This window comes from Chanodichthys erythropterus, chromosome 16, assembly GCF_024489055.1.
Source record: "Chanodichthys erythropterus isolate Z2021 chromosome 16, ASM2448905v1, whole genome shotgun sequence".
NCBI lineage: Eukaryota > Metazoa > Chordata > Actinopteri > Cypriniformes > Xenocyprididae > Chanodichthys > Chanodichthys erythropterus.
The window spans coordinates 16,632,056-16,651,457 of NC_090236.1; the positions used below are offsets into that span (position 1 = coordinate 16,632,056).

General features: G+C 37.0%; 1 protein-coding gene across 2 annotated transcripts in view; it reads left to right on the forward strand.

The window, feature by feature from the left end:
* Nucleotides 1-3,638: 3,638 nt before the first annotated feature.
* mib1 (MIB E3 ubiquitin protein ligase 1) overlaps nucleotides 3,639-19,402 on the forward strand; it is a 76,924-nt gene continuing 61,160 nt past the window's right edge. For both annotated transcript variants that reach the window (XM_067362363.1, XM_067362364.1), the window contains exons 1-7: nucleotides 3,639-4,905; nucleotides 5,491-5,662; nucleotides 8,361-8,490; nucleotides 15,005-15,109; nucleotides 15,697-15,763; nucleotides 18,093-18,297; nucleotides 18,902-19,085. In XM_067362363.1, coding sequence (XP_067218464.1) covers nucleotides 4,677-4,905; nucleotides 5,491-5,662; nucleotides 8,361-8,490; nucleotides 15,005-15,109; nucleotides 15,697-15,763; nucleotides 18,093-18,297; nucleotides 18,902-19,085 — 1,092 coding nt within the window. In that variant the 5' untranslated portion in view covers nucleotides 3,639-4,676. The remainder of the gene's footprint in view (nucleotides 4,906-5,490; nucleotides 5,663-8,360; nucleotides 8,491-15,004; nucleotides 15,110-15,696; nucleotides 15,764-18,092; nucleotides 18,298-18,901; nucleotides 19,086-19,402) is intronic.

Genomic DNA, 19,402 nt, shown 5'->3' on the forward strand with positions numbered 1-19,402 from the left:
CATTCCTGGGCAAGTGCATCCGTTTGCTTCTAAAAATATGTCTGGCAGTGGGAGTTAGCTTCCATTGCGAAGAGATCCACAGAAGCCTTCCTGCTCTTCCTCCACTTACGTTGGTGAGACAATGGCATGGAGATTGCTGCTTCTGAGGGAATTGCAGTACCCACAACCACCTCTAGGGGAAATGCAGTGTCTACGGCAGCCTATGTTGAAACTGCAGTGTCTACAGCCACCTGTGGGGGAACTGCATAACAAAAAATATACTTAGTAGCGTAATCCATTAAATTACACATTTTAGGCAATATAATATGACTACTTTTAAATTATTTTTAGATTAATTTTGACCTAACATAGTTATCACAATGATTTGAATAGGATAATCTTGCATTGATAAAAATACAAAGAGAAAGAAAATATATTCTGTTATTTATCAACAACATAAAGTGCATTAAACATTACATCAGGTTTTCCCAAATTGGGGTCATGAAGGAACTGCAGGTGGTTTGTGAGTTTAATGAAAAGCTAATAATTAATTAAATTTAAAAAAATAAAATAAAATAAATAATTTTAAAATAAAAACAATCACAATAAAACCTTTATTAAACAGATTTTTATTTGTTTAACTGCATGCCATGTGGCCCTTCACAGTTCAGAGAACCATGAACATGCAAATGCACTGTTAGATTATTGACTTAATTATTAATTTATTACCTTAAAACAGGCATCTCAAACTTCAGCTTCTGGAGGGACACAGTCAGAGTTTAATTTAAAACCTGCTCTAACATACATATCTGTCTTTTTCTAATATGCCTGAAGGAGCTGGATTAGGTGTGTATAAGTAGGGCTGAAGCTAAACTCTCCAGGAACTGACACCCCTGAAATATTTAATAGTAATAATAATAAAAACAATTAAAAAAAACAAACAAACAAACAAAAAAAAAACATTTCTTAAAAGTGAAATGGTTTCTATAAATCCAGATGCTGTGTGGGTCTCCATTTGATCAGCCCATGACTAATGGCTGGTCTGTCTGTGCAATTCCACAAACCTGGAAGAGCTTCTGAACGTAAATAAGCAGTAGGGATTTTTTAGAAAGGAAAACTTAAAAAGATGAATATAAAAAAAATTAGGGAGAATCAATAAATTATGGATAATTTATTGCCTTTGTATGAATAAAATGTAATCATGTAATCAATCAAAAAGTAACAGTCTGAAGTATTTTTAAGTATTTTTGAAGTACTTAATTTTTGGAATATGATAATCCAGATTACATGTAATCAGTTATATACAGTTGTTTATTTGGCTTAATATGTAATAGGGGGGACCGGGCAATGTTATAGGGTCAGTTGTAACTGTAACAAGTCAGAAAAGAGCTATGGTGATGTCATTACTGTCATATGCTCCCATCACCTTTTTGAGCTCACAGAAGTGGCATGTTACTGTGAGCAACACTGTAGATTTTATGACCAAAAAACTGATTTTCAGGAAAGAAAGTACTTTTTTTTTTTTTTAATCAAGATTATATTTTGCCAAACAATCATTGTATTATAGATATAATAATTTGACTTACATAACTTAAAGTAGCAGTTTCTCTAGTTTAACCAACCCCTTATAATGATTCAAGTCCAGTTATCAGTCACATCCACTGTTGAGGCAAAGTCGGATTAGTTTTTTGTTGTACATCAAGGGATTTATGTGGTAAATGTGTTTTCATGTCTTTTTAACAAAATAAAACATTATCCGCCTCAGTTGAGCACATACGTTTTTTTGTGCTCATTTTTAGGATGTATGCACATCTTGGCATTTCCATCCAGCTTTTTTATGTGATATTGCAAAATTCAAATAAAAATAAGTGGATGGCTACTTAGCTAGTGATTGAATGTGACAGAAATGCAGTACACACACACACACACACACAAACACACATAGCAGTTCTGCTAAAATTAGTCCTAAAAGAAATAGAATATAATTTTTTTGTCATTTTAAATTGTTCACTTTATTCAACAGTGATTATTCTTTGTTCTTCAATAAAGTTCTTGCAGAAATTAGATAGGGTGTATCTTATTTCAGAAAATCACCTCTCATTGTTACATCTTTCCCAAGCTAGTGTTACAACTCACCCCATTCATCCCCGGGTAGGTTAACAACAGAACTCTTTGTATTTGACATCTCACAATCTATGATTGTGTAGTACATGTCCAAATTGTATTTATAGTAGACACATGTGGCTACCATGTATCAAAGTTTGAGAGATCCATCACAAACAAGCACTGAGTTACTGATGCTCAAACAAAAAGTGTTACTACCATCTCCGGTCTCCCCCTACACGCAATATGTAATATTTTTGCAGTAAAATATCCAAAAACCACTAAGCCAATGTTATATATTTTGTTCACTTGAGTACTTACAATATCCCAAATGTTTCCAACTATTTGTAAATCGTGAGAAAATTGCAATTTTAACCAAGGCTCCAGGACATGTGAGGAGTCTCCTGTCAATTGCATCATACCCCCATTAACCCTCGGTGTGCCTCAGTTTCCGGGTTTATTTTGTAGAAACCATGGAAACACCAAAGACGCTTTAATATATTACACGTTTTAATAGACAAGGGAACATCTGTTTTGATATATTTGTAGACAGAAAACAGATTGTTGTTATATAGCTCAACATGTTTTGTCCTATTGCTTAATTCAATTTTCTTGATTTTTTGCAAGTACCATGCTTTACCATGCCTCAGAGAAAAACACTATTTTGTGAAATAGCTAACATAACATAATCAGATGCAGCTTTATTTTTAGTAACAGTAATACAGAATTTTCTCCATCATACAATATGTTTTAAAATTAATTGCATGCCATTTATAATCATTTTCAACACACTCAAATGTATCTAATAACAGAGCTGTGTTACCTCATACTCATGACCGGAAAAGCGGAAGCGGCGCCGGCGACTGTGTCATAATAACAGTTCCGATGCTCGCAATCACTCCAGCGGCCTCGCTCAGCTCCCACAACACTCGGTCCTGCTCTGCTTCATACTACAGTAACTTTAATAATCGCATCCATGAACATGGTTTCTTCCCGACTCCAATCCTTATTCTTTTGCACCGTCCGTTGAGATGGAGACCACATGTCCCAAGATTCTGCTCTCAAACTTGGCATCATCAAGCTACGCCTTTGTTTTGAATAGGCAAAATTATTACATATTGCACCTTTAATATGTGGTCGTAAATGAAGAAATGCATGCCTGAGCTGTGCATGTCAGTCACACCTTTAATTTGGACTACACTGCAGTCAGTGATACTGAGAGATTGAGATTTTATATTTTATACTGAAGTTACATCCAGCATCTAGGATTTAGGTTAATAATAATAATAATAAAAAAAAAAAAAAAAAAAAATCATACAGATCATATATAATGATAGGGCCCATATTGTGATGTGACATAAATGGTTAACATGATTATTAATTATGAATTATCTACTGTTATATAATATATTCATGGCAAATATTGAGAGTGAAACAATAGGACAGAGCATACAAATTCTTTTGTGTCTGGGCTCTGCTCACTTTAAATCCTGACGTGACGTCATTTTACGCCACGGGAACTGCTTGGATCCCAAACAGTCCCACCTCCACTGGCTCGAGCTCTGATTGACAATAATGGCGACGCGATCGTCTTGAGTTGCACCTCAATGAAACATCTCTCAAGAACGAAGAATATTCAGCAGTTCTTTGTCATTACCTGGGCTTAAAGATCGCTTTTAAGGATATCTTTCAGAAACGATCACCGAATCCTTTTCGATAAGGAAATATTAAGTTCTGCTAGTGTGTTTCTTGGGAAAGCACTAACAAAGGTCTCTTCATCCTGGCGATGTGGCTGCTGTTTACAGACCCGTGCGCGCATTTGTTTCGGGCATGAAGAATTGCGATTACTGCACCTACAGCCATCCAGTTAGGAATCCTGTTGCTATTAAAACCGGGAAGCTTTTGTGAAAGTGGTTTAGCTGCACTGGAAGCTCTGCTGCTTTTTGCAGACGCTTTTCACGGACAGCGGCTCGCACAGACATTCTGAAACGCGTCACGCGAAGTTGGACCATCTGTTGATCGTTTGCGAACGCACAGCAAAGTTCGCAAAACAATTTGTTATATTACATGATAAAACAGCAGTTGTTTTTTTTCTAAATTGAAAGTTTGTGTTGCATTTTTGCTAACGTCAAGTAACAGCTCACAACTTTAGGAAGGTTAGCTATAGCTGGTTACGTTAGCCCAGACTAGCTAACTGGCCTTTGCTAAAAAACGGGCCGTTGGAGACTGAAATTCAGCGTTTTGCCAAATTTTCCACAACATTGCTTCCAGTATAATTGAGAATTAGCAAGTAAATTCGTATATGTAAACGATATTTCACGAAAACGACTTGGAGGCTACATTTATATATCGACAAAGTACACAGTTTTGAATAGTTCACTGATAAAATGTTTCTTCAGGTTATCAGTAGACATTAATTTTGTGAATTAAGCAAACCAGGACATTCATTTTCTTGTCCATATCGCTAAATTGTCCTTTACTGGTCACTGACCCATATGTAAGACGGGACGAATTAGTTCATTTAAAACCTCATATTTTCTGAGCTGGCTTAACGGCTAGCTAAAAGTACCCTTTATTGCAATATTTGCTTGTAAATGACCACCGGTAGGAATAACCGAGTCATGATGGAAGGAGTGGGTGCTCGAGTTATCCGCGGGCCTGACTGGAAGTGGGGTAAACAGGATGGAGGAGAGGGGCACGTCGGCACCGTCAGGAGTTTTGAGAGTCCGGAGGAGGTGGTGGTGGTGTGGGATAACGGCACCGCCGCCAACTACCGCTGTTCCGGAGCCTATGATGTGAGGATTTTAGACAGTGCGCCCACAGGTGAGACTGTTTAACCTAGTGTAGTACTAATCCAGTGTATCGGTCACCTGACCTAAACAAGACCACGTCGGTACCAACATTGGTAGTACTATAAAATGACTTTAATTTACAAATAAATCTTGTTTAATGTCTTAACAAATCATTAAAGTTCTGTAACTTTAAATATTTTAGGTTACTTTTGACTTAATTCGTTTATTACAAAGATTCGAAAAGGGTTATTTTGTACCATATTGATATAAAACAACAACAAATATATTGTGTTTTAAAAAATAGAAACTATGTAGTAATATTTACAAAAAAGAAAATGAGTTTTTGGAGGAACTGCATGGGATTTGTGATGAAAAGCTAAGTAAAACACATATTTTATTTGTAACTGCATGTCAAGTGACAATTAAAAACATTGTGGAATTAATATATTATGAATAATTTACTGCCATTGTGTGAATGTGATCATTGAATCAATAAAGTAATTGTTCTGATATCTGATAAGTATTTTAAATGTAATCTGACTACAAGTACTTAATATGTATATATGCAGGAGGAAGTCAACTCCCACGTCATATGCGTGTAATTACAATGTTACAGGAATCAAGCACGATGGCACCATGTGTGACACCTGTCGGCAGCAGCCCATCATCGGGATCCGATGGAAGTGCGCAGAGTGCACCAACTATGACCTCTGCACCACCTGTTACCATGGTGACAAACACCACCTGCGGCACAGGTTCTACCGCATCACCACCCCTGGTAGTGAGAGGTGAGTGTGGCTTTTCTCCCTGTGGTCTTCACTACTTGACATTATTCCCAATGTGGATGTGGTAGCTTCTCTGGCCAATTTCAGACCCTGCCTGCAACATTTTCTTTATTTATAGGCTATGTTGCGCAGTGACAGGTAGGCCACTCCTCTGCTGCCTGGAGTTCACCCTTTAATTAGTACAGACCAGTTTGCATCATTGGTCGGAGAGTGTGACACCTTGGGAAACTTGTATATAGATTTTGAGCTTACACAAGCTGCTTTGGGTCTCGGTTGCATAGTGCATGACGATAAATCTGGTCCACTGGTCTTGATTTTGTTGGTTTTGACTTGAGGGACATTGTACTGTCATGTCTACCTGGGCCCAGTTGTACTAAAAGTCTCTGAAGCAGTATAATCCAGATTTGGAAATCCTAAATTTTTCTATCTAGGATCAGGTAATCCATCTTGATTGGATTTTTTTCTTTACTTTGCTGAAAGGCTTCATAGGTAGCCTTCTTTATCTATAGTACGTTGTCACTGTAACAGTTAAACAAATCAACTGAAAATACAAATGTTGTATTATATTGCCAATTTTAATGTTTTACTACATTTTGTTACCAAAGTCCATTCTGAATCCAGGTTAGTATCCTACATATGCTACCAAAAATTTTTGAACAACGCATACTAAAGTGTTTGGCCATGAAGACTCATCTGCTGCAATTGACATCACATTAAAATCTTGACTACCTAAAGTATCTACTGAAGGTTTGATCAACTGAGCCCTGCTGTTTTCAGTATTTGTTTGGTCTTTTTTTTTTTAACCTTTTTTAAAACAGGTTTTCTTATGTTTGCTCCAGCTCATTAAAATTTTGTTATGCCTTTGCTTGAATGTATATTAACTAACTGGCCAGTTTTTGTGTGATACATAAGTTACTCTATATTAATTACTTGTCAGCTGATAAGACTTATTGTTATTCACTACTTTGTTCATCTGTGACATACCTCATTTTTTGGCAAATTTACAACATTTTGGTAAAAAGTTGTTGCATGTGCATGTAATTGGGATACTAGGTATCCAGAGAGGCTAGTGAATGTAATTTGGTTTGTTACATTCCCGAATCCAACCAGTAAGCTTGAAAAATACAAACGTCGGATGAGACTCTGTGTTAGACCGTATGAACAACACAACTTGCAAATTTTAAATGGATGTCCAAAAGCAAAACATCTCTACATTTGCACCAAGATACTAGTAGAAAATAGCAGAATACAGTATGGTGCATGTTTTTATAAATGAGAATAATTGGTTTAAGTAGCATTTGTCATTCCAAATGGCATTGACCTTTGTTCAATTTACACTTCCATAATTTTTTTTTTTTTTTTCTAGACTATATATACATGCAGCCAAAGGTAACTTTATTTTATAAAAAATGCACACAAAAAAAAAAAAACACATTTTTCCTTGGTGAAATTACAAATGGAAATCTAAGCAAGTGAAAAGTCGGACAGTCAGCATGTCATAAATATTGACATTAACACTGTTTTCTACTGTTATGTTTATTTTCAGTATAACAACCTGATACAAAAATGTGCTTTTTTTGTGCAATGATATACAAGTGAGCGAGTCAACCTGTGAAAGCATTTAGTTTGAGCATGCCCAATGCCCTCAAAGCAGTGGGCGACTGGGTGTGGTTAAGTAATCATCAGTTGTCGAACTCATCCATCCATGCTCATACACGGTTCAGAATACTTTAAAAGCTGTGTGGATGCAACTGTGTGCAAGACTGAGCAGAACACTGAAAATGACGTATACCCAGGCCTTTATTTACAGGTTGCTGGCCCAAGTAGATGAAAAAACTCTTAAAAGAGCTGGAATAGACTAGTAAACTTTTTTTTTTTTTTTGCATGGAATATATAGAAATTTGAGCTGCTGTGTTTTTTTTTTTTTTTTTAGTTGTCATCTATTCTCTTTTAATGGCTTGAGTAACGTCTCTTTCAGTGTCTCCATATGGTAAGGCTATTAAGAAGACTAGCAGTTGTTTAGACGTCTCTCGTGGCAGTCATCCATAACTGCCCTCAACATGAGCTCAAAGAAACAATAGGTCAGCTCAACAGCTGGTCTCCTTTCAACTAAGTGTGACTCTATTCCCCTAGTGAGAATGGTTAGTGAAGTACAACACACAAAGACAGTAGTGAAGCCAGGCCTTTTTGCAGGGTGTTACCCTTGGCAGCTGCCGTCTCGTGTTGTGGTTTCAAGCTGCTTTAAGGGTGCATTTAAGGGTGATCTTAATATTGACATTTTTATGCATACATAACCTAAATATGTTTTGCCAATGTCATTTTTTGTATTGAGAGAACTTTTTGCAGTTAGTTAGGTGGATAGAGCGAAGAAGAACTAACACATGTCAGCGGAGCTTGAGAATTAAAGACAGTCTGCTGTGGTTCAGCATGGGGCAATTTCCAGATGGCAGACAAGTTCTCCTCTAGAATCAGAAATAAGGACTTTTCATTCTGGGTGCTGTGCAAGTTTCAGGACACATCAGGGCTTCAAAGTATATTGAGTTAAACAATATAATGACAAGTCTACAGTGGCGTCTTTGTTAGCTAGAGAATTGCAGGAAGTTACTTGTCACCTCTAACAAAACCTGTGCTCTAATGTTCCAAAGTATAACTTCTGTACTCTTGCCATTTGCTTTGTAACATGCTTGTATGTTTTGCACAGAGTTCTTTTGGAATCTCGTCGCAAGTCGAAGAAGATCACAGCCCGGGGCATCTTTGCAGGAGGACGGGTGGTGCGGGGAGTGGATTGGCAGTGGGAGGATCAGGATGGCGGGAATGGAAGAAGAGGGAAGGTAATGCCTCAACATGTTTAGTTATGCTTACCCTTCTTTGCTCATCATTTATTAGATGAAAAACGTTCCCCCTATCAAGTATATACATTGTGTTATGCAATGAGATGGTGAAAAGCCTGTTACATTATTATTATTCTACATTTATTTAGCAGATGTCATTATCCAAAGCAGCTTAAAAAACACAACTAGTCTTTACTTAAAATTATAAAAAAATAAGACAAATCTAGCCTAATGATTTACAATATACTGCAAGTGCAAATATAGGGTTGAACTGGAGAGTTGCTGAAATCCCTCTTCCTGTTCAACTTTAATGCCACTTTTGATGCAAAGCCCTTTGATATGACATTTAAACCAATTCTTGCCGCAGTTTAAAAGCATTTTAAAAGTGTTTACCCTACCTTTGGTACATGCTTTTAAAGGGGTCATGAACTGCATTTCTTTTTAATTTTATAATGTTCTATGAGGTCCACTTATAATGTTATCAAGATTTCTATATCAAAAAGTATCCTAATTTAGCTATTTTCTATCCTGTTTTTGATCCTCTCTTTCAAACACTCTCGTTTTGATGGGCGTGTCACATTCAAGACTTGGAAGTAAACACCCACTGCTATGATTGGGTAACAGTTTTGCATATTAAATTATTTTCAATGTCCCCGCCGATATGCGTGTGGAATTGTTTTGAAAACTTCCGATGTTGAATAATATCTTATTACATAGTTTAAACATTTGGCAACAATATAAAACATATGCGTGTTACAGTCTTTGTTGTGGCAAATAAAGTTTTAGTACTTGGACGTAAACGAAATTAAGAGTGAATGTACCATTGTTTGTCTGTGTCGTTCTTATAGGCTGTTAATCTTTCATCCTTTTCGATAAATTGAAAAATTTGTCACTGTCATTTGCAGTGTCGTGTTTTAATTAAAGGTCCCATCGAACGTTTTTTTACAAGATGTAATAGAAGTCTAAGTAAGGTGTCTCCTGAATGTGTCTGAAGTTTCAGCTCAAAATACCCCATAGATTTTTTTAAATACATTTTTTTAACTGCCTATTTTGGGGCATAATTAGAAATGCGCCGATTCAGGCTGCGGCCCCTTTAATTGCTCACGCTCTCCGCCCCCTCCCACGCTCTCGACTCTATCATTGCATAAACAAAGTTCACACAGCTAATATAACCCTCAAAATGGATCTTTACAAAGTGTTCGTCATGCATGCTGCATGCATACATCAGATTATGTGAGTATTGTGTTTATTTGGATGTTTACATTTGATTCTGAATGAGTTTGAGGCTGTGCTCCGTGGATAACGGCTAATGCTACACTGTTGGAGAGATTTATAAAGAATGAAGTTGTTTATGAATTATACAGACTGCAAGTGTTTAATAATGAAAATAACGACGGCTCTTGTCTCCGTGAATACAGTAAGAAACGATGGTAACTTTAACCACATTTAACCGTACACTAGCAACATGCTAACGAAACATTTAGAAAGAGTTTACAAATATCACTAAAAATATCATGTTATCATGGATCGTGTCAGTTATTATTGCTCCATCTGCCATTTTTCGCTATTGTCCTTGCTTGCTTACCTAGTCTGATGATTCAGCTGTGCACAGATTCAGACGTTAATACTGGCTGCCCTTGTCTAATGCTTGAACATGGGCTGGTATATGCAAATATTGGGGCGTACATATTAATGATCCTGACTGTTACGTAACAGTCTGTGTTATGTTCAGATTCGCCTGTTCTTCGGAGGTCTTTTAAACAAGTGAGATTTATATAAGAAGGATGGAAACAATGGAGTTTGAGTCTCACTGTATGTCATTTCCATGTACTGAACTCTTGTTATTTAACTACGCTAAGGTAAATTCAATTTTTAATTCTAGGGCACCTTTAAAATTAAACATGTTGTAATGTCTTACACAGTGTCTACACTGGACGCCAGTTGTCGCTCGCATCACAACAGCTATAATCTGTCTACTCTGGACTCGACAAAGTGCCTGTTGCAAAGCATTTGTCCTTCGTGTCAGTACGTCATAAATAGAACGAGGCATCAGTTTACTGTCGGAGATTTGTTGCTTGTCGCGCCGCATCCATTGTAGACAACATCACTGATTATAACTGGTTCTTTTGTCACATCGTGCCGCTCGTGTGCAGTGTAGACATGGTGTTACTGATGACAAAACCGAAGATGTCCCTCATAAATGCTGGAGTAAAGGAAAGTACAGCAAATCACAACTATATAAACTATTTACAGTTTGACTGTGGCGTAACAGTATAAATATCAGACAGTCATGGTAAAAACCATGTTGCTTACTCTTGTGTGTTGCGACATTACTGCCATATCCAGTGCAGTTGGCACTGCATCATCTTTTATTTTCAGTCTCTTTGAAAAGCACGCGTTGAACTGTGTCTCGTTTAAAAATGAATCGGCAGTAAAAAGGAAGTGAACAAATGAAAAGTGTCTTACTGATGCGATCTGACTGGAACTTAATTAAAAATAGTTAATTCATGCTTTCTTAATGTTAGGATCACAAGGATGGCAATGCAAAGACTTTGTTTTTCCACAACTTGGCACTTCAAAACGTCATGTAATCCTCAGAGCCATCTATATCATTTTGTTGTTGGAATCTGTCTCATATACTACTACATGACATGAACAAATCTGTGGGCGGGGCTAAAGAGGCAATGATGTAAAAGTAGGCGTTGATCTTCTGCAGAGGTGGTCTTTTGTTGCATTATGACATAATATGAAAAAATTTGAAACTAGTCATTTTCTGAGCTTGGCTTCAAAAAAAGCTGTTTTTGGACTAACAAGGAATTTTTGAGTTCTTAAACTTACAGGATATTTTTGTAGTACAATGACCTCTTATTTGTCAAAAGATCAAGGAAATTTTTATTTCTCAATTCATGACCCCTTTAAGTCTATTCAGTAACATTTTTCTGTATTGTATTCTAGTGTTATATTAGGCGTGTTTAGAGACTACAGTGTCATTATTTAGTGCTCTATTGCTCAGCACTGCTTCTTTTGCTTATTGACAAACCTGCAAAGACTGATTGGAGAATAGCACTTCTTATGTATTTGTACAAGGGCTATTTTTACCCCGACTAAAGATTTTTCTAGTCGACTACTAGTGGTTCATTTAGGCTATTGAGTAGTAGCACGTGATATTAATCAGAATTGACATCGGAAAATGGTTTGAGTTTTTAGGGCTGGGAAAAAATATTATAAATATAATTTTTCTACATTACCATAATAATTAGCCTTTAAAATATAAATTGTGTTCAAGTGCTTACACAAAGCTTATACACAAAAGTAAATTATGAATGTTTTGGAAAAAACAGAAAAGACTGTCTGAACATTTGACCAATTTGTTAGTAAAGTACTGTTTTCTGAGTCAATGTCAGCAGCAAAGATGAAGTTGACAGTGCTGACTTTTATCTACGCAGTATAATGGATGCGTCTATAGAGAGAAATGCATGTTATGTTAAAGTCATGCAGTAAGCACTGTAATAGTTTAGTTTCCACACTTCGTACAAACTCTTGGATATGCGCCTCATAATAGTGCACAAGGCGAACATTAATGTTAGAGCAAGCCACCATTTAAAATGTCTAACGTTAGGCTACTACTTTTTAATTTTTCAAATGATAAGCCATGTTTGTTGATGATGAATGAAAGGCAAACTTTTGGATTTCCTCTCCAACATAGCTACCAAATGGACCAGCTGTGTTAAAGATCTGTCTGTCGGACTGCGTGACTTCTCCAATTACTTTTTTTTTTCTTTTCTTTTTTCTTTTTTCTGAGACTAACCAACTAATAAAAATTTGTTTGACTAAGCCTCGTTTTCGTCATTAGGGAGCCACCCTAATTTGTACACATTGACCCAGTAGAGCATTGAGGAGAGTTGGAGTCAGGTCAACTTTATGGTAATGAGCTATGACGCGATTCAGTGGCAACCAATCGGAATGTAGAGGTCCTCGCTTGAGGGGATTCCAATTGGTTGCCACAACTTGTCATTTACTTTGATCTTCCCACTGGCGGCGGTTTGAACGCAGTACAGCGTTGTTGGTAGGACAGCCAGGGCGAATTTTGATGCTCTCGCCGGCGGCGGTGTGAACGCACAGTAAGAGTGATGCCAGACAGTACTGTGTAAGTCAACCATTCATTTGGTCTTTGAATTATCAGATATTTCAGGCCACTCCAGTTAAATGTATTTAAAGAGTGCTTTCAAACACACTTCCTTTAAAGCGAGAGCCTACTTCAACTTGAACATGGAGTTCATTAAATCCACAATTTGTAATTAGAGCATCATTTCTGTCACTCCGATTGGCATGTTGAATGGCATGTCTTGTGGTGGAAACATTTACTCTCTTGGGACACTGGATCATTAAACACAACTGACATTTGAGGCAAATTGGGGTTGCTGTTGTTTCAAGCTGACAGCTTAAAGTAGGCTTGAAATGAAAGTTCACTGTCAATTTTCTTAATGTGTGTTTACTCCTAAGAAGCGTTTTCATTAATCCGATTACAAGTAGACACACAACACTAAATACAGATGTAAACAGGGTCTAAATTGTTTTGAGCTTGTCCACTTTCAATCACTTCCAGAGGTAGTTTAAAAACGCATTCAACCGGATTGCTTTCATAGTGTAGGCACTCATGTGTTTGAATGTGTTCGAACAGCCACTAAAGATCGCCTACTGACCTAATGCGTAAAAATTAAAGGTGGGGTATCCATTTTTTCAACAATGCTTTTGGACATTGTTGATATTTTGAAATCGACCCAAAAAAACCCACCCCTCTCTTTATTGCTCTGCCTCCAAAATTCATTCTACAATCCTGACCACCCTGCTCAGAGTCGGTCTCGAACCCCGGCCCGTTCGCTTCTGGCATGCGAGGCGAGTTCACTATCAATGATGCTAAAGACCGCATTCTCTAGCAATCCGCAGTCTGCAGTGGTTTACCTGCACACTCACTATTTAGCCACTGTTACGCACGCAATATGAGAGTGGATATCTGTGCATCACAACTGACACGCAACAAAATAATGCTTCACGAAAAATAAAGCACAGTTGATGAACGAACGACAAGAAAGCATAAAAATCGTACATACAGTACACAAGAGTAAATACAAACGAGTTTGTTGTTAATTGCCAACAGCACAGCAGCCCCAGACAATCATGACCCTCAAACCCAGATTTACTCGCATGAAAAGCGGGTTCAAAGCAGCCTCTGCGTCTGTTTTCAGGCCTTCCCGCTTAGCTCACCCCAACGTTGGAAAGCTTTTATAATATTAGCACGGGTCTTAAAGCACTTGCCCAGTCATAAACCTTCATTCCAGTGATATTCTTTTGAGCTCCTTTGTATTGTCTCATCATTTACCACGGCCACATCTCAAAATCCAATCAACATCTGATGCATAGAACCAAGTCCTCACCCTATACTATTCTCATCACAATATGGTAGAAAAGATCAGTTACTACTTCCGTTTCTTCGTGACTTTAAAGGATTAGTTCACTTTCAAATAAAATTTTCCTGATAATTTACTCACCCCCATGTCATCCAAGATGTTCATGTCTTTCTTTCTTCAGTCAAAAAGAAATTAAGGTTTTTGATGAAAACATTCCAGGATTATTCTCCTTATAATGGACTTCAGTGGCCTCCAAATGGTTGAAGGTCAAAATTATAGTTTCATTGCAGCTTCAAAGGGCTTTAAACGATACCAGACGAGGAATAAGGGTCTTATCTAGCGAAACGATCGGTCATTTTCGAAAAACATGTAAATGTATATGCTTTATATAAACAAATGATCGCCTTCTAGTTGCTTCCGCCAAAACCGCACTTTCGAATTCTTCAAAAAAGCTTACGCTGTATGTCCTACGCCTTCCCTATTCTACTCGGAATCATTTGTTTATATAAAGTATATACATTTACATTTTTTTCGAGAATGATTGATCGTTTCACTAGATAAAACCCTTATTCCTTGTCTGGTATCGTTTAAAGCCCTTTGAAGCTGCAATGAAACAAAAATTTTGACCTTTGGAGGCCACTGAAGTCCATTATAAGGAGAATAATCCTGGAATGTTTTCATCAAAAACCTTAATTTCTTTTCGACTGAAGAAAGAAAGACATGAACATCATGGATGACAATGGGGTGAGTTAATTAACAGGAAAATTTTATTTGAAAGTGAATTAATCCTTTAAGGTCAATTCAAAGACAAGCTGCTCAAAATAAGCATATAATTACCTTTTTTTAAAAATAAAAGAACTGGCCTTTATTTTAAGATTTTAATTTCAACTTTTTTAAAAACAATTTTATAGTTTCACAGAATGTCTATATTGGGATGTCCATGGTGCTTCAACATTTTTGCCCTTGAATATTGTGTTTGTTAGTTGCATTAATCAGACTGTCATGTGACTGAAGTGAGGGATGTTCAGTAACTTTTAGAATTTTTTGTCTTGTCTGGATTACTTCCTCTTCTCTTTGCTCTCCTTTACCATCCTCCTCTGTTTCAGGTGACTGAGATCCAGGACTGGAGTGCTGCCAGCCCCCACAGCGCAGCCTACGTCCTCTGGGACAACGGGGCCAAGAACCTCTACCGAGTGGGATTCGAGGGCATGGTGAGCCACCCCCATCACTATACACATACACAAAAGACTGCAGTTAACTGGCCTTTGTGTTGCTACCCACCCCCACGCGCACACACACTGCACCACACACAGACCAGTCATCCCATAAGCTGGGCTTCTTTATAAGAGCCATGTGCAGGGCAGCCATTGTGAGGGGCAGCTGGATGAGCTATCTGCATGATAAAAGAAATCTGTTCCCTTTCTGTCTCTTCACAAGAGAGCGAGAATCAACATGAAGACCAAAGGCAAAGAGAGCAATGGGCGTGGTCTGCAGAAAGCGTGCCTCAGTTATTGAAGTGATAGGCTGCCCATTCATTGGCTGTTAGACTTTCTGCGACGTCTGAATTTCAGCCAATCACTTTGCAGTTGGGCAACAGCTTTTGTCTGTGATTGTAATATATCCGGAGGGTGTGCGCAGCCATCTGCCGCTGGAATTATTAATTAGATTTGGATAGAGGATGAATCACAGACAACTGTATCATTGAGACTGTTTAGACTTCAGGATTTTGTTAGGCACACAAAACTACTTTAACAAATCTCTTATAATTGTCTTGTTCTTTTTCTTTCTTTTTTTTTAGTCTGATTTGAAATGCGTGCAAGATGCCAAAGGAGGCACTTTTTACAGAGACCACTGTCCAGTGTTGGGTAAGCTTTAAAATGTCTAATATTATACAAATATATCATACTAGTAGGTGCACAATATTTAATATGAATATATTTGAGTATAGTGTGGTTGAGTGAAGTACTCTACTGCATCTTAATCCACTGTATTGTATGAGATGCCTCCACTAGGTGTCAGCACTAGATTCTGTGATCTTCAAACATTCATAGCTACAGTGACACATTCCAGTTTAAAAGCTCTTTTGGTCCCAGTCCATAATTGACTCTTTGCTGTCCAAGCCATTAACGTAAGGTTCTGTACAATAATGGCATAGTTCAAATTAATTATTCTTGAAACCTTAAGGCATGGTCCCACATACCTCAAACAGTCTTAAGCTGTTTTCCAATTTACAGGGTCTCTGTTTAGTGCTCCCTACTAAAAAAGGGTTATCTGTTGAAGTGCATTCATTTGGAATGTACTGTAATGCAGACAAAATGCACACAAAACTTGAGTCAAGCATATTGGAGTTATGATATGATGTTTGATATACTTGTTGATACATTAATATTTATTTGCACATGAATGAAATGCATCCATTTGTATTTATATAAAATATTTAATATGATACATTTAATTTAATAAAACCTGGAAAATTGCTGACATTGAAACCATTCACGTCTCACACAAATCCTTTTTTGGGGGTTTGTTGGAAGAGAGGAAAGTTATTCAGCCTGTTTGCCATTTTTGTTTAGACAAATTATATATCACATACATAATCATTTATTAGGCTGAAGTGAGAGGTTTATTTTATAAAACTTTTTGATTTTGTCAACTTAAACTGTAAACTTAACTGGAAACATTTTGTCAGAACTTGAACTGTAACTTTAAATTCATACTGTTTAGGATGTTACTGTAGATATTGTTGTTGTTTCAAAACAACATTGTTGCCTAAACAAAATGTAGCTCTATTCTATTATCAAACTGATTTCAACTGATTTGCTGATTCAAAGACATTTTTACAAGAAAAAAAATTCTCATTTGCCCCTTACATTGCATTTAAGGTATACATTTTATGTTCTTGCATTCCCTGGGGATTGAACCCATGACCTTGGTGGCTACTAGCGCTATTCTCTCCTATTTGAGCTACTGGAATGCAAAATGGTAATGATAAATAAATGCTAAATGGCTGTTGCAATGGTTAGTGTGAAAATAAATGTGATTTGGTTATCGGATTTGTCTTTTGAAACTCGTAATCAGCATAGTTACATTGCAACTGCTACATTTTATACCTGCAAACAAGCTTGTAACAACCACAGTTGAAAGTGAGTAAATGCAAAATAAATAAATAAAAAAACACATTAGTTTTGGTCTAACTTCTTGAAGTACTGGGGTGATGCACACTGTCTAGTGTGTAAATCAGACCACACATAGATATCCTTAAAGGGTTAGTTCACCCAAAAATGAAAATTCTCTCATTAATTACTCACCCCCATATCGTTCCACACCTGTAAGATCTTTAGATGGATAGATAGATTCATCTTTGGAACACAAATTAAGATATTTTTGATAAAGTCCGATTGCCTCAGTGAGGCCTCCATTGCCAGTAAGATAATTAACACTTTCAGATGCCCAGAAAGCTATTAAAGACGTATTTAAAACAGTTCATGTGACTACAGTGGTTCAACCTTAATGTTATGAAGCGACGAGAATACTTTTTGTGCGTCAGAAAAACAAAATAATGGCTTTATTTAACTATGTAGTGATGGGTGATTTCAAAACACTGCTTCATGGAGCTTTGAAGCTTTACAAATCTTTTGTTTCGAATCAGTTGTTCAGAGCATGTATCAAACTTCCAAAGTCATATGATTTTAGTAAAAGAGGCTTCATTATGTCATTAGTGTTTCAAAATTTCAATGGTTCACCACTGGGGGCGTAACTTTGACAGTTTGATACGCACTCCGAACCACTGATTCAAAACAAAAGATTTGTTACGTTTCGAAGCTTCATAAAGCAGTGTTTTGAAATCGCCCATCATAAGATATTATTGAATAAAGTTGTTAAAAGTATTCTCGTCACTCCATAACAATAAGGTTGAACCACTGTAGTCACATGAACTGTTTTAAATATGTCTTTAGTAGCTTTCTGGGCATCTGAAAGTGTTAATTATCTTGCTGGCAATGGATGACTCACTGAGCCATCGGATTTTATTAAATACATTAATTTGTGTTCCGAAGACGAACAAAGGTCTTACGGGTCTTTAAGCATGACAAGGCCATTGCAGAATTTTGCTAATGGTCTAAGATGATAATGACCATGAGAAGCCCCTAGTTGTTCTATTGATAATCCAACTCATTCCTCTGTGACATTCTGTAGGTGAACAGAATGGAAACAGGAACCCTGGAGGCCTACAGATCGGAGACTTGGTCAACATTGATTTAGACCTGGAGATCGTTCAGTCGCTGCAGCACGGTCACGGAGGCTGGACTGATGGCATGTTTGAAACGCTCACCACCACAGGCACTGTGTGTGGCATTGATGAAGACCATGACATTGTTGTGCAGTATCCTAGTGGAAACAGGTCAGTTACACAGCACCTCTGAAAAGACTTTAAATCATCATGGGCCATATTCATCTTTTTTGTTTCATTGTGACAGACACAAAGCTCACTATTATGACAAATCATAATGAATATTAATTATTATTAATGTTGATTAACAGAATATACATTACAATTTTAAATTTATATGCACATTCTACACCTGAAACAAGCTAGTTCTGAATTAGTAAATCAGTGGATCAAGAATTTGCATAACATTATATAACAAGAAACACTTCACATTAGTTCTCTTAGTAGCATGAAACTGCTTTAAAAAAAAAAAAAAAAAACAACACACAAAATAAGCAGTGTTAAAATTATCCTAGTATACTGAAGCTGTCTCTCTGCATTTTTTATAAAGTTTCAAGGAACTTTAAGAAGTTCAGCTAATAGCTTTTTTGATTCACTATTGCTCAATGGACGTTTCTATAATTAATGCCCAACTGCTGCAAAATGCTAAAACAATAGGAGATTGATTATTTTTTCCCATTTAATTGTTGCCTTACTTTGGGTAAACTGCTGTTCTTGAGGGTCCATGAATTTACCTTAGTGTTTTAATGAACACAAACCCTTGTGTGTGCTCTAGGTGGACGTTTAACCCAGCTGTGCTAACCAAGGCAAACGTTGTACGTAGTGGAGAGGTGGCGGCTGGTGCTGAGGGAGGCAGCTCTCAGTTCATGGTGGGAGACTTGGTCCAGATCTGCTATGACATTGACCGCATCAAACTTCTCCAGAGAGGACATGGAGAGTGGGCTGAAGCTATGCTGCCAGTGAGCGTCACCTACCTCATCCATAAAGGGATAATTCACCCAGAAATTACAATTCTGTTATCATTTACTCCTACTCATCTCATTCCAGTCCTGTATGACTGACTTACTTCTGTGGAACACAAAAGATATTTTGAGATGTTTTTTATTATTATTATTATTATTATTATTATTTTTTTTTTTTGTCTATACAATGGAAGTCAATCATTAGCAATATTTTGTATTCTGCAGAAGAAAGTCACATAGGATTGTATGTAAATGATTAATTTTTTGTTTTGGGGTGAACTATCCCTTTAAAGATTACATGACATTTGTTTTGA